This window comes from Falco biarmicus, chromosome 7, assembly GCF_023638135.1.
Source record: "Falco biarmicus isolate bFalBia1 chromosome 7, bFalBia1.pri, whole genome shotgun sequence".
NCBI lineage: Eukaryota > Metazoa > Chordata > Aves > Falconiformes > Falconidae > Falco > Falco biarmicus.
Window position 1 is genome coordinate 67,397,698 of NC_079294.1, and position 16,767 is coordinate 67,414,464.

The 16,767-nt window shown below is 48.4% G+C and overlaps 1 protein-coding gene across 3 annotated transcripts in view; it reads right to left on the reverse strand.

The window, feature by feature from the left end:
• Positions 1-16,767, reverse strand: part of IGDCC4 (immunoglobulin superfamily DCC subclass member 4) — a 101,451-nt gene that overhangs the window by 37,561 nt on the left and 47,123 nt on the right. For all 3 annotated transcript variants that reach the window (XM_056347089.1, XM_056347087.1, XM_056347088.1), the window contains exon 4: positions 12,930-13,063. In XM_056347089.1, coding sequence (XP_056203064.1) covers positions 12,930-13,063 — 134 coding nt within the window. The remainder of the gene's footprint in view (positions 1-12,929; positions 13,064-16,767) is intronic.

Genomic DNA, 16,767 nt, shown 5'->3' on the forward strand with positions numbered 1-16,767 from the left:
GTACAGCCCAAGGTACAACACATGGATTCATATCAAAACTCACTGTCAGTGAATGGCCTTTGTGGACTTTTTGCCCTTCTGAATCAGACAGATCAATGTTACCCTCTTTTACTGAAAAAAACCCACCACTGCGGGGTGCCAAATGCAGCTCTGGAATGAGCTGGAGTAGTGCACTAGGACTGAGAGAAATCGTCTGGGCACTGAGAGAGTTAGAGAAGGCAGCTCTTTTCCTGCACAGTTCAACCCATGCACATGCTTGTGTTTGCACAGGGAGATGGCAAGGGTGCTATCACACACCAAGAGACAAGATTTACTGATAACCTGCAGAAATATTTCAAAATCATAGAATCCTTTGGGTTAGAAGGGACCTTAAAGACCACCTCGTTCCAACCCCCTTGCCACAGGCAGGGACACCTTCCCACTAGCCCAGGTTGCTCAAAGCCATATCCAACCTGGCCTTGACATGAAAATATTACCCCAGGTTTTACTGTTTATGAATGACTCACTATAGCAGACTTCTCAGTTTATGCATTTTTCCACTTCCCTGTCATAAGACAGAAAAGTCAGACCAAATTCAGGTGCTCCACTTCTCTGTACCATTGCTCTCACAGTCATTCTCTCAGTGTCTGGAACTGGGCTCCAAGGCCAGCTGGTGGGCAGGCACAGAAAAAATACAGCAAATCACTTACAATCAAATGTAGCATGAAACCAAAGGGAAGTGGGGAGAGGAGCACAGGGAACATCGAGACAGCAAGTGAGCATGCCAGCCAGATCTCAGCACACTGGCTGCCTGACCTCTAAAAATCCCATCTGTATCGTTTCAAAGCAAAGAGAAACTGTGAACAGGGATATAAAGGGAGGCATCACAGGGAGCTGCTTGGGACAAAGCTCAAAATGTTTATTTGAAGTTATAGCCTGAGATATAACATACATGAGTGATTTCAAACTCCAAGAGTTTACAGCTTGGGTCTGCCTCTAAAGCATCCGTAATTCATCAGCTATCCTCTCCCACCTCCCTGCTCTTGTTAGTGCAGAGCACCAGTGAAGAATTCAGGCAGTGCAACAGGAGGAAAATGGGGTTTGTTCAGCCAATTTGTGACGGTTGCTTGCAGTGACAAGAGGATGACTTCCTGGATGGGAACTAACACCTCTCTCCCAACTCCATAAACACCCTGCCTCGGCAAAAATGCTGGAAGGTTAAACATGACTTGCATGGTGACACTTTCAGCTCTCAGCTGTCAGCAGTTCAAGATTTGGAGATATCCAACAATCAAGCAACAATCTTCTGTTCTGCGAACTTTCTCACCCTCTCCGGAGGAGGAGCATGAAACCTTATTCATCCCTGTGAGCCTCCTCCGGGAATAGATTCTAGCACTGAGCAGCTGTTCATTAGAGAAAGTCAATGCTGTCACTGCTGTTATTCTGCAGACAATAAAGGAGCAAATTACCCATCGCAAAGCACACACCTTCAAAAATGCAGGCGCTGTGTTTGCAGAGCATGCCCTACTCCCACTCCCTAGCGCTCCCTTTTCTCAAGACAACTCACAAAGCTCCTGGACTGTTCGGCGAGAAAGCTGACAGCAACCATGGACAAGAGAAAATATCCTCCACACCTGCCTTCTTCCTCCCTTTACACTTTCCTGGAAATTTATCTACAATTTATTTCTACTTCTGGGCTAGATTCAGGACAGGAGATAACTGGCATGTAAAATCTCTAGGCAGGACACTAACTGAATCCTAACACTACGGCATGTCTGCTTTGGGGGCAATATAAACAATGTTAGGTATCAAATCTGAGCATGCTTAGCAACAAGCATTTCTTCTTCTGCAACTGTTCTCATCTGAACACAGCACTGCATAGCTTTAAAAACAGGTAAGCAAACCAGCCAAGGAGGACCAGCACCAGAAATTTTTCAGAAGTGGCAAGAGATGCTGAGTGTTGCTCTTCCAACATCCTACAATTCAGGCCTCCCCAAAGCATCACAAGTCAAACACTGCTTCCCCTTCTCCCCAAACACAGCTCTCACAACCACACAACCTTTCCAAAAATTACTACCTGCTTTTTTTAGGTTTTTCTTCCACTTTTGCTATACCAGTCCCTGTGGCAGTTTGGATCCAAGTTCTGTTTTCCTCCATCACTGAAGTTGAGGAGGGATGACTTTTGGTTACAAGATTACGGACTCAATTCATCAAACATTTGGTACTGCTCTGATGGTTCTCAGCCTTGAAAACTCTTCTTCTGCAGAGGGTCAGGCTTTGGTTCACAAGCCTTACAGAAACTTTCAGATGCGTGCCTTCAGCAGAAACTCCAGCACTGACAATGCTTGGTTACTGGGACTGCGAAAGTTTTCCTGGTACAATCTGGCAGTACCAGGGTCCATATCCTCTGCCATTAGAAATGCTCCTTCCCCTCCCTTTACAGGCAGCTGCAGCGTTCCTGCGTCAGCATACGAGGAAGGGAGGCTGAAAAGGAACTTGGCTTTTACTGCGTACGTGACACTGTATTGGCATCATGGTTTTTTTGTGCCCAGTAATATAAATGAGCTCAGTAAATCAGTTTTGTATTGTCTTTTTACCTCACATCCTCAAAATATTTTGTAAGCAGTTATGCATTTGTCAATGCAAACATTTAATTGAAAAGCTGAACAGGAGAGAATTTACCTCCACATTTTGGAATGGGGACAGAGCCTCTCTTCCTACTTACTAAGTGCTGCAGCAGAGAAGCTACACATCATTTGTCATCTTTAAAGCAGCATACAGAGAAACATGCATAAATGATTAAAACAGAAGTTCAAACACTTTCTTAGTGCTATTAAGAAACCTCCACATAGAGCACTTGAATCTCAAATTGCTATCACAAAATCCCCTACAAAGATGTAAGCAAACAGATCCCAAAATACATGATGCAATCTACACTTCTCGTAGCAGGCACAGAACTTGCTCCTTTAATGTCTGCATATATATACATGCAAAATGAAGAACTGGGGAGTGGGGGGCTGGGGGAGGTAGGCAGAGAGAGAGAGAGGGAGAAATGAGTTTGGGTGAAGAATATCCATTTACTATCTAGATGCACTCCCTAGACTGGCACCTGCCACAGCTTCTGGGGTCTCCCCACGGACCATAGTACACACCGAGTGTGACAGGAGGAGCTGCTCTCGGAACTGCTTCATAATGGGCTTGAGAAACAGCTTTTTAAACATTTTCCCCAGCCCTGTGTCCTGTGTCTGAAAGCCTGGGGAGCACAAAGATCCCGGTCCAGACAGACAGAGGGGCCATCAGGCAGTCCTCTTTCATTCCCCTCAACTTCTTTATACAGCTGACAGATATCAGCTCAGAAATTAAATACTTTAATGTACTAGCTCAGCCACAAGCTGACACCCTGAACTATATGTAACCAGAAGCCCAGAAAAAAGCTGAGCAGTGGCACGTTTCCAGGAATTGTCTGGGATTTTTAGGGGGCTCTTCTGCCACCCCCAAACCCTTGATCCTTCAGGGTATGGAGATTTAGATGACCAAGGTACGTTTAGCTCTGCTGCAAAGCAGTCGGGAGTGTGGTTTGCCCACCACTCCACCTCCTGTAAAGCTGTCAACATTGGCTCTCTGTTTGCGTACATGCGTTTGCAACTGCTCTTCATCACGCCAAAAGGGACGGGAGCCAGCCAGACTGCGCGACGAATCCCTGCTCGCTTCCCCAGCGAGCGCTTGGAAGCGCCTGCATTTGCAGTGCTCCGAGCAGGAGCCAGGCAAAATAAACAGGAGGTGCCACGTTGACAGCCACGGTCATGCAGCCCTGTAGCCCCACTGCACGAAGAAAGCTGCTGCTTCTTACGAGAATTAGGGCTCTTCTGGTTTTCTGTCACAAGCCCAAGTCAGCCAAAGGGTTGGAGACCTCAGGCCAGACATCTGAATCCTCAGAAGCCTGAAGATATGTCATAGAGTTTCTGGGAAGCAGAAGCAGCAGACCAGGAGCTGGAATGAGGCAGAGGCAATAGGAAACCCAAGCTTAGAGCACAGGGGACACTGAGATCTACTAGAAGGACCATGATCGATAATGTCACCATTTTAGATAATAATTATCAATTAATAAGACTTCAACCACTCTTGGCCCAGTTTTACAGACCTTAGTGCAAACAAACTCCTTAAAAGAAAGTCACTCCGTACAGTAGGAGTTAAGCCTCTAGATCAGAGAACAGGCCAACAAAAAGTGAAGAAAGGAGCAGAGGTACTTCAGTATCTCTGAAGCGATTTGGAGAATGGCAGAGCAGTCTCCCTGCCCTAACCCTAAGACCCAGACAGCTTATGCTACTCAAGCTGAGCCCTTAAAGCACTGCAAGCCCCGGCAATACCCCAGCAGCTGCCAGAAACACAAGCAAGAAAGACCAGGGTGCCACTAACCCCTGGTCTCTGCCACTAACTCACTGTGCTGCTGGGGGCACATCTCTCAGCACCTCTGTGACTCCATCTGCTCACAGTTTGTAACACAGCCAATTCACAGAAGTGAAGGTGCAAAAGTAATAGCCAGAAAGCACCTGAAGACACTTAGCAAAAGGCACAGCACGAGAGATTTAAATATAGATGCCTGTCCCCCGTCCCCGCCCCCGCAATCAGTAAACACCAAACTGCCCTGGGGACCTAAGCTTGCCAGCTGCTGGGATTCAGTGGGAACATTCCCACACTTTAACCATCATTACACCAGCTCGCTCCGCCACTTTCCTAGGCTAGCACATCACCTCGTAAGGTGATGCAGGAGATTGGCCAAGAGAAAAAGCTAAAGATACTCTGTTACCTCTTGCACAGAAATGAGACAGAGACATGGTCAATAGAAGACCCTGCTGGCTCACAGGTCACAAGCCCTGAAACTCCTCCTTACTCAGCCACCTCACTGTCTCAGTGACTGGAGCCATTTCACTCCAGTAACTTCCTCCTTGTGCTCAGAGGCTGACGTTTCCAAGGGGCTAACACCTAATCCATCAGACCTATTTGCAATTCAGATTTGTTTGCAACATCAGATCTGTTTGCGATTCACGTTCATCTAGTGACAGCAGAGCAGCAATAGGCTGGAGGCCCTGGACTGTGCAGAAGGACATAACCTGCTTTCTTTGCAACCAAGGGTTTGTGCTCTGCCCCATTCCATCTGCCTGAGGCGGCCGTTCACGTTACTGTCACACACAGCTTTAAAGAGAAACATTACGGGAAGCCACCTTGTAGTATGGTCTCCCTGATGCCAGGTACGCAAAATGCTTCCTACAAGCCGTGCTTCGAACACACAACATGCTGGGAGCCTACAGTAACACAGTCTGGCGGCAAATGGAGATTGCCAACTTGGAAGGAAGAACCAAAAGCAGATGGATGCATCTGCATTAACTCGGGACAATGCAAATCTGTTTTTCTAGGAAAAGTCTGGAAGGAAAGCTGGCTTTCCATGGGGAAAGATCATTAGTGATACCTACAGATTCTCTCAAAGCCCTTGGGCTGGACACTTGCTGAGTGCTGCAGGGAGCCCCGATCTGTCTAAGGCTGTGCCTGAAGACACAGTGTTTGGCAACACCACCTGCCCCTCCTTATCCCATCCTTCTTTTTTCCTGCTTCTCACTCTCATCCACAATCCATGTGGCATTGCCCTTCAGCTGCACTGGAAACAGAGCTGGGCAAGAACACCTCTCAGTTACTGAAGGCAAACTCCCAGCTGTGTCTGGAGCGATCCCTGGCATCCCAGATATCCCAACAAGAGCTCAGAGCAGCACGGCTCAGTTCCTGATTCCCCCTACCCTGGATCTGGGCCGACTCGTCCCATTCTTGCCCCTTAGCACCCCTGGGCCTGCAGATACTGGTGGGTCTTTGAGACAGGGACAAGCCTCCACAATGTGTCTGTCCCATGTCTAAAGCAACAGGACCAGGAGCTTTGCTATGCCTCTGGACACTTGCAACATCTTTACTCCAGCTGTTAGGATGCTTCAAGTGCCGCAGGGCACTGCTAGCCCTTGACCTCAGAGAGCTACTGAGGCACTGCTGTAACACAGATGATTAATAATTAACAAGTGCTATCAGGAACCAACCACATCAACCTTTCTGTCCCACAGCCCATTGCAAGCTGCTGACCTAATTATGATCTCTATTCTTAGCTCCCTTCCAGCTTCACCATGCAAGCACGGTCTGTTCAATATCCTCTGGGAGAGGCCAGGTGTGATCCCTGTAGTACAGATGTGCTGATGCACCACAGGGTTATACCACCACCAAAAGACTCTTGGAGAGCTGAATAGAGCCTACTGCTTATAAACCCTGCTTCAGTCCAAGCCTTACCAAACACCAGCTCTTATTTCAGGAAGTCTCAAAAGCACGGCAGATCTGGATTAATAAGAGATGCACATGGAGAACACTGGAGGACCGCAAACCATCCCTGAATCCAGCCATCTCTGTCTTCAGGAGTCAGAGATGCCTGTAACACAAGAGCCTGGCTGTATCTGACAGCTCCAAACATCACACACAGCCAACACAGCGTGTGGGAGAGACCAGCTACCCCTCAGGACCTGGGAACACTCACCTATTCCCAGCTGTACATCCCTTGTCCTGCTTTACTATCCTTGACACTTCTCTTGCCACTCACTTCAGTGCCAACCCTGGGCTTAGCTGTTCTGCTTAATGGGAGGTGAGGGCTCTGAATTTTGTATCAAACCCTCTGTCACCGCAGGCTGCTAGAGCTGTCAGGAGCGTGGCATATCATAGCCCCACCAAACTTCACAGACAGCTGAGCCGAAATTCCCCCTCCAGCTCCCAGGAACAGGCTGCTGACACTTGAGCTACGAGAAGCTTTCCCTCGGCGATGTGAGTGGTGTCATGCATGCTGGCCCTGTACGAACTCCAGGCAAGAAGAGAGCTGTGTGTTTGGGTGGGTGCCTGACACATGCCTGCACCAGCCCTTCACAAATTTCACCCAAAATCTGTGGTCTCAATCCTGTTCCATGCATGCTTGAAATCACTAGCATTGCTAAGGCTCAGTAAAAGGGAGGTGGAGTGAAAGTTTAGAGCTCCTGTTAGGCAAAAGGTCACTTCCAGCTTTAAAGATATGTTTATTAAGCTACAAATGCTGTGTATCTCCTCTTTGATCTTGCCACGCTCACCATGGCTTGCTTAGCACCCTCTGCCACAGAGGAGGATCAAGAGCATTTTACACAATCCAGGAGATGCATTATGCAAACAGCTTCAGTTACCTGCTGCCCAGGAAACCGGAGCCTCAAAACACATGTAAACAGAATCCTCATGGCTGAGCTTTTGGGATGTCAAGTCAAGAGCAGTTCCCTGCTTAACTGCTAGTAAACAAGAGACCAGAGGGCAAAGTAAAACAGGATGCTAAAAGAGAGGGGAAAGTGACAGAGGTTTGTGCCCTGCTGAAGAGGCACAAGGAACAGGGACGCAGCAACTGCAGGCTGGAACTGGGAAAAGTTCTCCGGAGGTGAGGCAACACTTGCTGATTAAGCCAACAACCCACAGCAAAAATACAGCTGCCTTATCCCACCCCATGTTTTCTCTCCCTACGTGTTTCCAAGACCGTCTTGTCTTGCCTCCCAGAACCACAGCCTTCAGCAGTTTCCTGTCCCCACAGACTCAGCTGTGGATAGCTCTCCCCCCACAGCTCACCTCCCAGAACACCACAGGGCCCTGCTTCCTCTGCTGCATGGGTTCCTGCTGGAGGAAGACACCCCCCGCCTCGACCAGGTGGGACCATCACCCCCCTCTGGTTAACGCTGCCCTTCTCCATCAATGGCAGCACACACAACGCAATCAATGCCCGGTGGCAGTCTGGGAGGTCACACCAGAGCAGCACTGACCCAAATCCAAACTTCCCTGTCCCTAGATCACACGGTACTTGTGTTCAAAGCTGCGAGGGGAGCACAGCACGTGTCTTCAGGGCTCAGGCTGAGCGCCAACCCAGCATCCAGCACGTCATTCACACATGCATGGACTGAAAATCCACTTGTGGTAACAGCACGTCTGTTTCTGCGAGGTGGTGGCCAACTGTGAGTGCTGCTCACTTCATCACCACCTTCCCCTCCATCCCCAAAGCTCATCCCATTCAATAGCTGTGTTCTCCTATAGCCCTTTGGAGCAGGAATCACCCAGGTCCCGGCACCGAGAGCCAGGCTCTCCCTTGCCTGCAAGCCACTGCAATACAAACACCGAAAGAACAAAAAAGTGAAGGTGTTTCAGCTGCCTCCGAGCTCTGTCCCTGTTATCATATTTCATACAAATATTTGGCTGAAAAATACATTTCCTGGGACACTGCTGCAGCAAGCTGCTACAACTGTCAACGTAAATGATGTTCTGCCAACGGCAATCTTGCAGTGTCATCTCTAATAACACAGTACTAAACCCCAACTCACAGGGGACGTGCTCATCTGCTGGAAGATGCTTCAGTGCCATGCTCAGCCCAGACCTCAGCTCTGCTGTACCTACGCCCACCGCTCTCATCTGTTCTCCCCATTCCTGCATTTACTGCAGCACAGGCAGAGGCTCACATGGAGCACACTTGTGAGACCACCGCACAAACATCACTGCACAGACGTTTTGTCAGTGTTGGGGGCAGGCTGTTGCACATTCTGATTCTTAGCAGCCTGCTCTGAAACAAAGGTTTTACCCATATACATGTCACAGCAGTCACGGCTACTCTGCACACAAAGATCAGGAATAGGGTGCAGAGGACACAAGGAAGAAAAACCCCACGCCCACGATCAGGTACATACCTGCGTCTTCCTCTGCAAGTGCACCCCGATGCCCAGCTCACCTGAGCAGACAGACCCCCTGCACCAAATGCCCATAACCACTCTCCAGACTGACCCATCACTTCTAAGAAGGCGACTCCAAGACCATTACATTATCTCTATTCATAGAGGCAGAAATTAAGCATTAAGGAATTCATTCTCTCAGTCTCCTCTGAAGCCTGACCACAGAGAGGAACCCAAAAGTTCTGGCTCCTAGGGCCACACTTTGTTGACTTTTCTGCAATGACCATCTCATAAATGTGAAAAGATACAAACACTGAAACTACAGGAAGGAGCTGTGGGGTCAGGATCTCAAAACAGATGGTCTTGTTTTAATCTCTTGTACTTCTCCCAGCCCAGCCAAAACTCAATTACACTCTAAAATTGCTAAGATCTTTAGGTCACTCAGGGGACACCACACTGCTTATACATACTCAAAGGGATTAAAAACCAAGGAGGAAAGAGAATTTTTTTTTAAGACCCCCAACACTGTGTAACTAGAAGTAATAGGATAACTGCAGGAAAGGGAAATTTGGGTTAGCTATGGAGAGATCCCAGTATCCATTCAATGGAGAAGATGCAATGGGAGTGAGGGGGAGCCACCCTCTTTGTGTCACTTAAAACCAGGAATGGATGAAGTCCTTGCAAAAACGTACTGTGCTAGCAGAAGCACAGCCTCTGATGGTTACTTGTGCCATGCTGGGTATGCAAGCCACATTGTACCAGTCATGGGGCAAACACACAGGCAGTCCCCATCCTCAAGAAAACACACCAAGAGCAAGCATGTGCATGACATGGAGGGGAAAACTAAAGTGACAGGCAATGTGACCTGCTGAGACCACACAACATCACGTTCCCTAAGCCTCCCTGCTACTTTTCTTTGAAAGCCACTTTATGAAGCATGGCAATGCTTCCTTATGTATGTCAAGGACCCGGAAACTCGACCGGGACACGCAGGAAATTAACCCTTTACACATGAGTTTGGAGTAGGGTTCCAGAGCCTGCTTCCAGAAAAAGGAGCGACAAGAAACAAGACACGGCCCCGCTGAGAACTAACCCCAAGCAAAGGCAGCACGCACAGACGGAGCGCCTGGGAAAACCATCTTGCAGCCAGCTCCTAATGCCCTTTTTGGCAGAGAGCACGGCAGGGCTACAGTGTTCATTCATCATCTGTCCAGGTGAGGGGTGAAGGGACAGGACCTGCCAGATGTGTTTGGCGCTCTGTCTGCCGGGGAGCAGTGGAGATCCAAGGGGAAAATCCAAGTTATCCCTGTTTCAACAGCAGGCTCTGTTTCAGAGCTGCGTGACTGTATCCCGCTCTCCCGTCTTCTCTCTTCCTTTCCAGCTCAAAACACCAATTCCCCAGGGAAGGTCTGCAAATTTGCACCATGAAGTCTGCACAGCCGAAACATCTGCAGCTTTTACAGCACCACTGTGCACCGCCACTCTCTGCCCTGCCTGTGTAAGGCCAGCATGTGTTTGGCCACCGACACGCAATACAGCCTTCCCCACATGATGGGGAAGTCACACCGCTAAGGGGAATGACACTTTGGGGGTTTTTAGGCCATGCAAATATGACAGAAAGGGGTCATGCTAATTGCTGCCTCTACTGGGAAAAGGCCTTTAATAAAGGAGATGGAACAATTCCCAGCCATCGTATCAGGAACAGGGAGGGGGGGGAAGGACAATTGGGCAGAAAAGCTATAGGGAAACGGATTCTTTTGCTATGCACAGCCAGTTCAAATCCAGTGCTGTCTGGCAGGGGCAGAGGCATGAACATGAGATGTTCCCAGGCCTGAGGGCTGGCAACCCAGTGCAACTGGAAGTGTTTGCATTATAACCAGCACAGCCCCAAAATCTGTTCATGAGTGCACAGACTCGGTGATCACCACACGGCACTGCCTAGTGCTGTCAGCGGGACACCACAGCTGCAGGCACAGGTGGAAAGGAGACACTAGGTCCCACTGCACAAACCTTTTCCAGAGGCCTTGGCAGTGCAGTGGGACTGCAAGACTGAACTCTCATCTTACCTCAGCACAAATGACTCACTAGCCACTGGCAGGGAGCGAAGAAGTAGTTTAGTTGCTCCTGCCTGCAAACACATAGGAGTTTGGTCCTCGAAATTTCTACTCAATAAGCAACTCAAGCAACACTAAATAGCTTTCACGCTACTGTTCTGGTTTGGTTTTCCCCCTGGAATTTTTTGTTTGTTTGGATTTAGTTTGGTTTTATTTTTTACAGCGAGCAAAGGATTTCTGCTACTCCAACTATTATCAGCTGCTTCTGAACTGGGAGGAAAAGACGTACCAAGCCAGTCCAGGCATCTGATGGTGAAGTGCTGAAACAAAAAAGGATCAATACCATGCCAGTCACTCATGGAGGAGTTCACAGTCTGTACAGGTCACTGCAGTTTCCCATCTGTCTCAGAGATACTTCTCCCCAATTATAAAAAAACCCAGAGATTTAACAGGCATGTTTTTCATCACTATCAGCTCAATCTGGTGAAAAACTCAACCTCGCATATTTGTTTTTGCAGCCAGCGGGTGGTGTGGTGCTGCAGAAGCGAGATTTGGGTGAGAACTCCAGGCAGAAATCTGCTCAGGCCGGCTGGTGCTCCAGAAGGAACGCTTCCCATTTAACCTCTTCCATTGCCTCCGTTTGCAAAGCAGATTAAACACTGCAGAGTTACAAGATACAATTACACAGAACGAGTTATGATGCCAAGGACAGCATATTCACCTTTGCGCCTTGATCAATATTACTTATCAATAGCAAACCAGACCCAACAAGGGAGTTGTGTCTACAGTGTGGAACTGCCCATAGCAAGCATTCCCCTCGCCTCCGTGCTTCATTAAGCACACAGAGGATCTGGCAGGGGCTGGCGATTAGACACAGAGCATTCAACCGCTCACGAATTCTCTGCAGATTCCACACAGATTACCTCCACGACACAATCCATTGATCAGAGGTGTGTTCGCAGGCTCCACAGTTAATTATACTCCCTGCTGATGGATGAACAGCAAAGCCACCCCTGTGAAAATACAGTGGTAGCAGAATGCCAAGCAACGCAATCCTAAACAAAGACAAAAGGGGCTCGGAAGGATTTCAGAGCTTTCAAGGTTAAAGCTGCCTACAAAATATGCTGGGGACAGCACGAATAGGAGACAGACGTGGCAGGGGGTCACTGTCCCAAGAGAAAGGATAGCTCACCCAGACTCCCAGCTCTGGCGAGTTTGTCCGCCTGCAGGACAAGGATTATACAATACTGGGGAGGCAGCCAGGTGTGCTGGGAAGGATGCTGGAGTCTGGAGACCCCCACTGCACTTATGCTCTCAGCTACGTTCTCCTGTCCAGACTTGCCCGCTGCACTCTTAGTTAACAAAGAAAAATGCACTCAGAGACTGAGGCCCAGATCGGGAGGCAAAGGACAACTCTCACCTAAAGCCTTGTTCCAGTGGTCTGGTCTCCAGAAGAAATCCCAGCTCAGGCTGTTCCCAAATACCACAAAAAGATCTCTGGAGCTACCCAACAGCTCAGCAAAGGGCCAGCAACATGGACACAGAACGCAACTCAGATGTCACTGTGCTTAACCTCCTCTGGACTCTGCAAGGCAACCTGGAGTAGACACAGCCCTGTCAACTACTCCAGCCTCCAACTGTTTCTCTTGCTAGCTTGGGCAAGCATCTTCCTCTGTCTGTGCCAGCCTTCACTTGTCTTGCCATCCGAGGCCACTGGAGATAAGATCACAACAACGCTGCACTGCCCAAGGTGCAAACAGGGTGCCTGACCCCTTCTAACATGCCCAGAGCATAAAGGAGCCTAGGGCTGTTAAAATGCACCCGCTGTTACAATCTGCCTGCAAAAGAAAATCCCTGGGCACAGAAAGGAACAACCCCACTATTACTGTTGGCTGCCTAGTCCCGTGGCTGGGCAGAGTGGCCAGTGTGACTCCCAGGTGGCAATACCTCCCAACTCAGCCTGCTTATCCCATAAGAGTAAAGAGAAGTCTTTAATAAAACACCTTCTCTAAGTTTTTTTTAAACCAAGGCCTGCCATGTGCAGAGCCACACCAGCTGGAGAAATTGTCATTGATATTTCAGCTCAGCTTGCCATCACAGGCAATGGCTGTCTGGCAGATGTGCCCAGCCCAACACACTCCTGCCTACATCTTACCTTTCAGAACACTGAGGACTGCGTCATTGCTGTAGCGTTTTCGGGCAGCGTTGGTTGCCACACAGTGGTAAGCCCCAGCATCACTCTCTTGCACATCCACGATTTGGAGGACACCATTTGGAAGAGTTATAAACCTGGGTGACCAAAAGGAAGAGTGTGTGAGACAGGCTATGCCTTACCTGAGGTATTCATCAACTCAAAGCCCTTTTACCCCTTTCTTTTCTCCTGCAAATGTATCATGTGAAGGTCCTGGTAACCACAGTAGAATGGGACCAAAAAACCTTTAGGCAACCCAACTGGTGGTTCTTAAAAACCAGCTGGTACAGAGCTATCCATCACCCTGGAGACTTCACAACATAGGATCTGTTCTTGGGAGACCAAGCCAACAGGACTTCACTGATATAAACCAATTGTATTGTATGAAACTACTACATACACACACACATGCATGTTTCTACATACAGATTTGCAGATGTCTCAAAGTGTAGAAGGGCCTTTGCACACAGTACAGCCAGTTTCACCACTTGCTTTTCACAAAGGTTTGGTAGCCGGAGAAAAAAATATATTGCAAAGAAGTCTGAACATCATCTTTTTCCTGCTGCACTTCAAGTACATGAAGGGAGCAACTGATAAACAGCTGCACTTTCATGGCCCAAAGCATCCAGGACACAGCCACCTGAAGCTGCACCATTCCTGGGTTGTGTTGATTCCTTCTGTTCTTCCATGGGCTTCTGGCTTTCACAAGCCGACAAACTTACAGCCAGGAATTCAGTATTCCCCCATTTGCCCATGGGGGGGCTACTGGGCAACACTTCCATGGACTGAAATGGCTACATGGCTCACAACATGAACACAATCCTTCCTGCATTATACTGAACAAAGCAGATGATTAGCAATTAGCATAAAAGTAGGAGCTGGCTGTCAGCATCTCCATTTTCTGCCTGGATTCCTAGATGGCAGCCTCTTTATTCTTGAATGCAAGGCGCAAAGCCTACGTGATCCTTTTTAATTATATATGAGATCCATTTTTAATTGCAAGCCTCTCTAAACAGAGCTGCCGAGCTTTGACAGGCAGTTCTGGGTTATCAGTCTTCATTATGAAGAGGACACATTCAAAGGCAATTGCTATGGGGAGGGACAACAGTTATTCCACAGGAACAGCACAAAGACAAGTTACAACCATGAATACCAGTCCTTCCATCCACAAAGATCACGGTAAGTAAACCCAATAAGTAAAACTGTGGTTCTCCAGGTGCTGAGACAGCCGGTTTACCATGAGCGAGGGTCATGGAACCAGGAGGACCTTAAGAGATCACTCAGCCTGTGTTCAAGCCATGGTCATCAACAGCACACCTGCTTCTGCAAACTTTTACCCTAAATCTCCAGTAATGGGAATATCTCCCTTGCCCTAAGCAGTCTATTCCAGAGACAAATATCCCTGCTGTGAGGCTAGCACCTATCCTGGATCTCAGTTGCCGCAATCTGAGCTCAACACTTCTTGTCCTCTTCACAGCTGTTAAAAAAAACAGAAAAGCAAACAGAGCTCCTCTAGTGACCATACTGTCTCTGCTGGCACACAATACTGCAGCCCGATTCATGGACGCAGACCTGCTGAAGCTTCCCACGTACACAAGGGCAACTGCCCCACATCCCTAAAGCCACGCTCCCACTGCTTACAAAGATGCTCTTCACAGGACCAAGCTCAAGAGACCTCAGAGGAGGTGGCAGCCAGAAAGCCCTCATCAGGATGCCTCATCAGGACTCAGGAGAAAGACAACAAATATTTGCATCCTCTCAGCTCTGTAGAGGGAAAGCCTCCCACTGCGATAATATTTATTTTTGTCGTGCATCTGCTATTTGAGTCTGTAATTAATATCAAAATATTTCAAACACTAGGCATGGCATCTCCCAGCCACAAAAAGACACTCCAGTTATGTATCACAGATACGCTGAGGCTGGGAAGGACCTCTGAAAATTGTCTATGGTCCGTCCCCTCTCAAGAGTAGGGTCAGCCAGACCAGGCTGCTCAGGACCGTGTCCACGTTCACGCTCCTCCAACACACCCAGCTTCTCCCGAGGGCAGAAAACAAGCCGCTGTGTTTCTAAAGAGAGCATGAGCTAAAGGCAAGGGGGAGTGAGTGGGGAGACTCAATCAGGGTGTAGCTCAAGATGGTCCCTTCTGCAAGGCCAGCAGTAGAGAGATCTACTTAACGCACGTCCTGTCGGGAAGGCATGACAGGGGAGCACTGCTCTCCCAGGGAAGCAAGGAGGGCAGAAAGGCAGAATTTCTCTATCCACAATTTCTCCCAGCTGCTCACAAAGCCTCCAGCTCTTCAGGCTCCTGGCAGCGCTGATCTAGAAGCCTCCAGGCAGCCTGCAACGGCATTTTGCTCCATCACCAGGCTCTCTGCAAGGAACCTAAGTTTGCCTGATAATTCAGAGCATACAGTTGGCGCTAGCTTTTCTTCCATACACAGGGCAGATCTTTTTGTCTGCTCGCCTTCACTACAGATCGCGCAGAAAACCAAATGCAAAGGACAAACAGACAAAGGCATTGAGAGAAACAGAAATTTGGGAGTTTCTCCATTGACAGCTATTGCACCAGGATCTCACAGAAGACTTCCTTGAATGGGGGTGAAAGGGAAGCCCCCCACGCGCAGCAGCTAGCCAGTTAAAGGGCAGCCACTCAGGCCACAGCCCAACCACCATAAGCACAGACGGCAGCAACCTGCAAGAACAACAAGGCACAAAGAGGCAGCTGCTCCTCTCTCCGCTCCTCCCTGAGCGGAACGCGCAAGAGGCTGACGGCTGCCCACCTCTTCAGTGCCAATTACCAAGGCTCAAGTGCTCAAGAACTTAAAATCAAGCACCACTGCCTTGAGTCCAAACCCTGCAACCCTACAGCTCAGGGTGTTACACTGTGCGTATAGCAGAGAATATTCCAGCATCGACAGTCCAATTCCCTTCCTCACTTTCTCCCCAGTAAAAAGAGTAAGAGGCTCACTTTCCTTGCAGCCTTTTGGAGGTACGCAAAACTGACTAATAACCAGTCCTCAGGACAAGTGAGGAACCTGCAGCTGTGTTGCAAACTCTAAAGTTTGCAAGCCCTTTTGCTTACAGTTCAGGAGTCCTGTACGTGAACGTGAAGCCATATTAAGGCACTGCTGACAACATGACAGAAGTAAATTCTCCACACAGATAAAACCCTCACTTAGCCAAAATGTGGAAAAAGATACTGTGATTGCAGACCATGTGATCTGTAGGGTATGTGTTTATGTGCAGAACTCCAAAGACTTCCAGTTCCTAGCAAGTACTCATCTTGGCTCTAGAGAAAATAAACAGCAATTTGAATCCTGGGGAGAAACCCAGCCAGCACCTAAAACAGAGAAAAGATTATGCCAAGAGATGTAGCACATGTCCCAAAGCAACTGCAAGCTGGAGAAATCCTGCAAGCCACCCCTCAAGCAGCTGCTGCAGATTTAATAGCATGTTTTTTAAAAGTATTTCAGAGCCATAATTTAAAAATATTTCTGTGCCTTACTCACATATGAAAGTTTATCCTGAGCTTCAGCAGGGCAGCAAAGGTATTCCAAAAAACATCAGTAAGCACTTCTATACCCTTTAGGTCGCCTAAATATTTTTTAAGTTCAGCCTTCAGCACCTTTGAGGTGGTACCATGCTAGAACCTGTAACCCAAGGGCAAAGGGCAAAGAAAGTGCCCAAAGATAAGATCAACACACACAAAAAGAAGAAAAAAGGAAAAAAACCCCACAATGTCAGTTTCCCATGATTATTCTATCCCTCTTAAAAGAAATCACAAACATTGATGTAGTAGTAT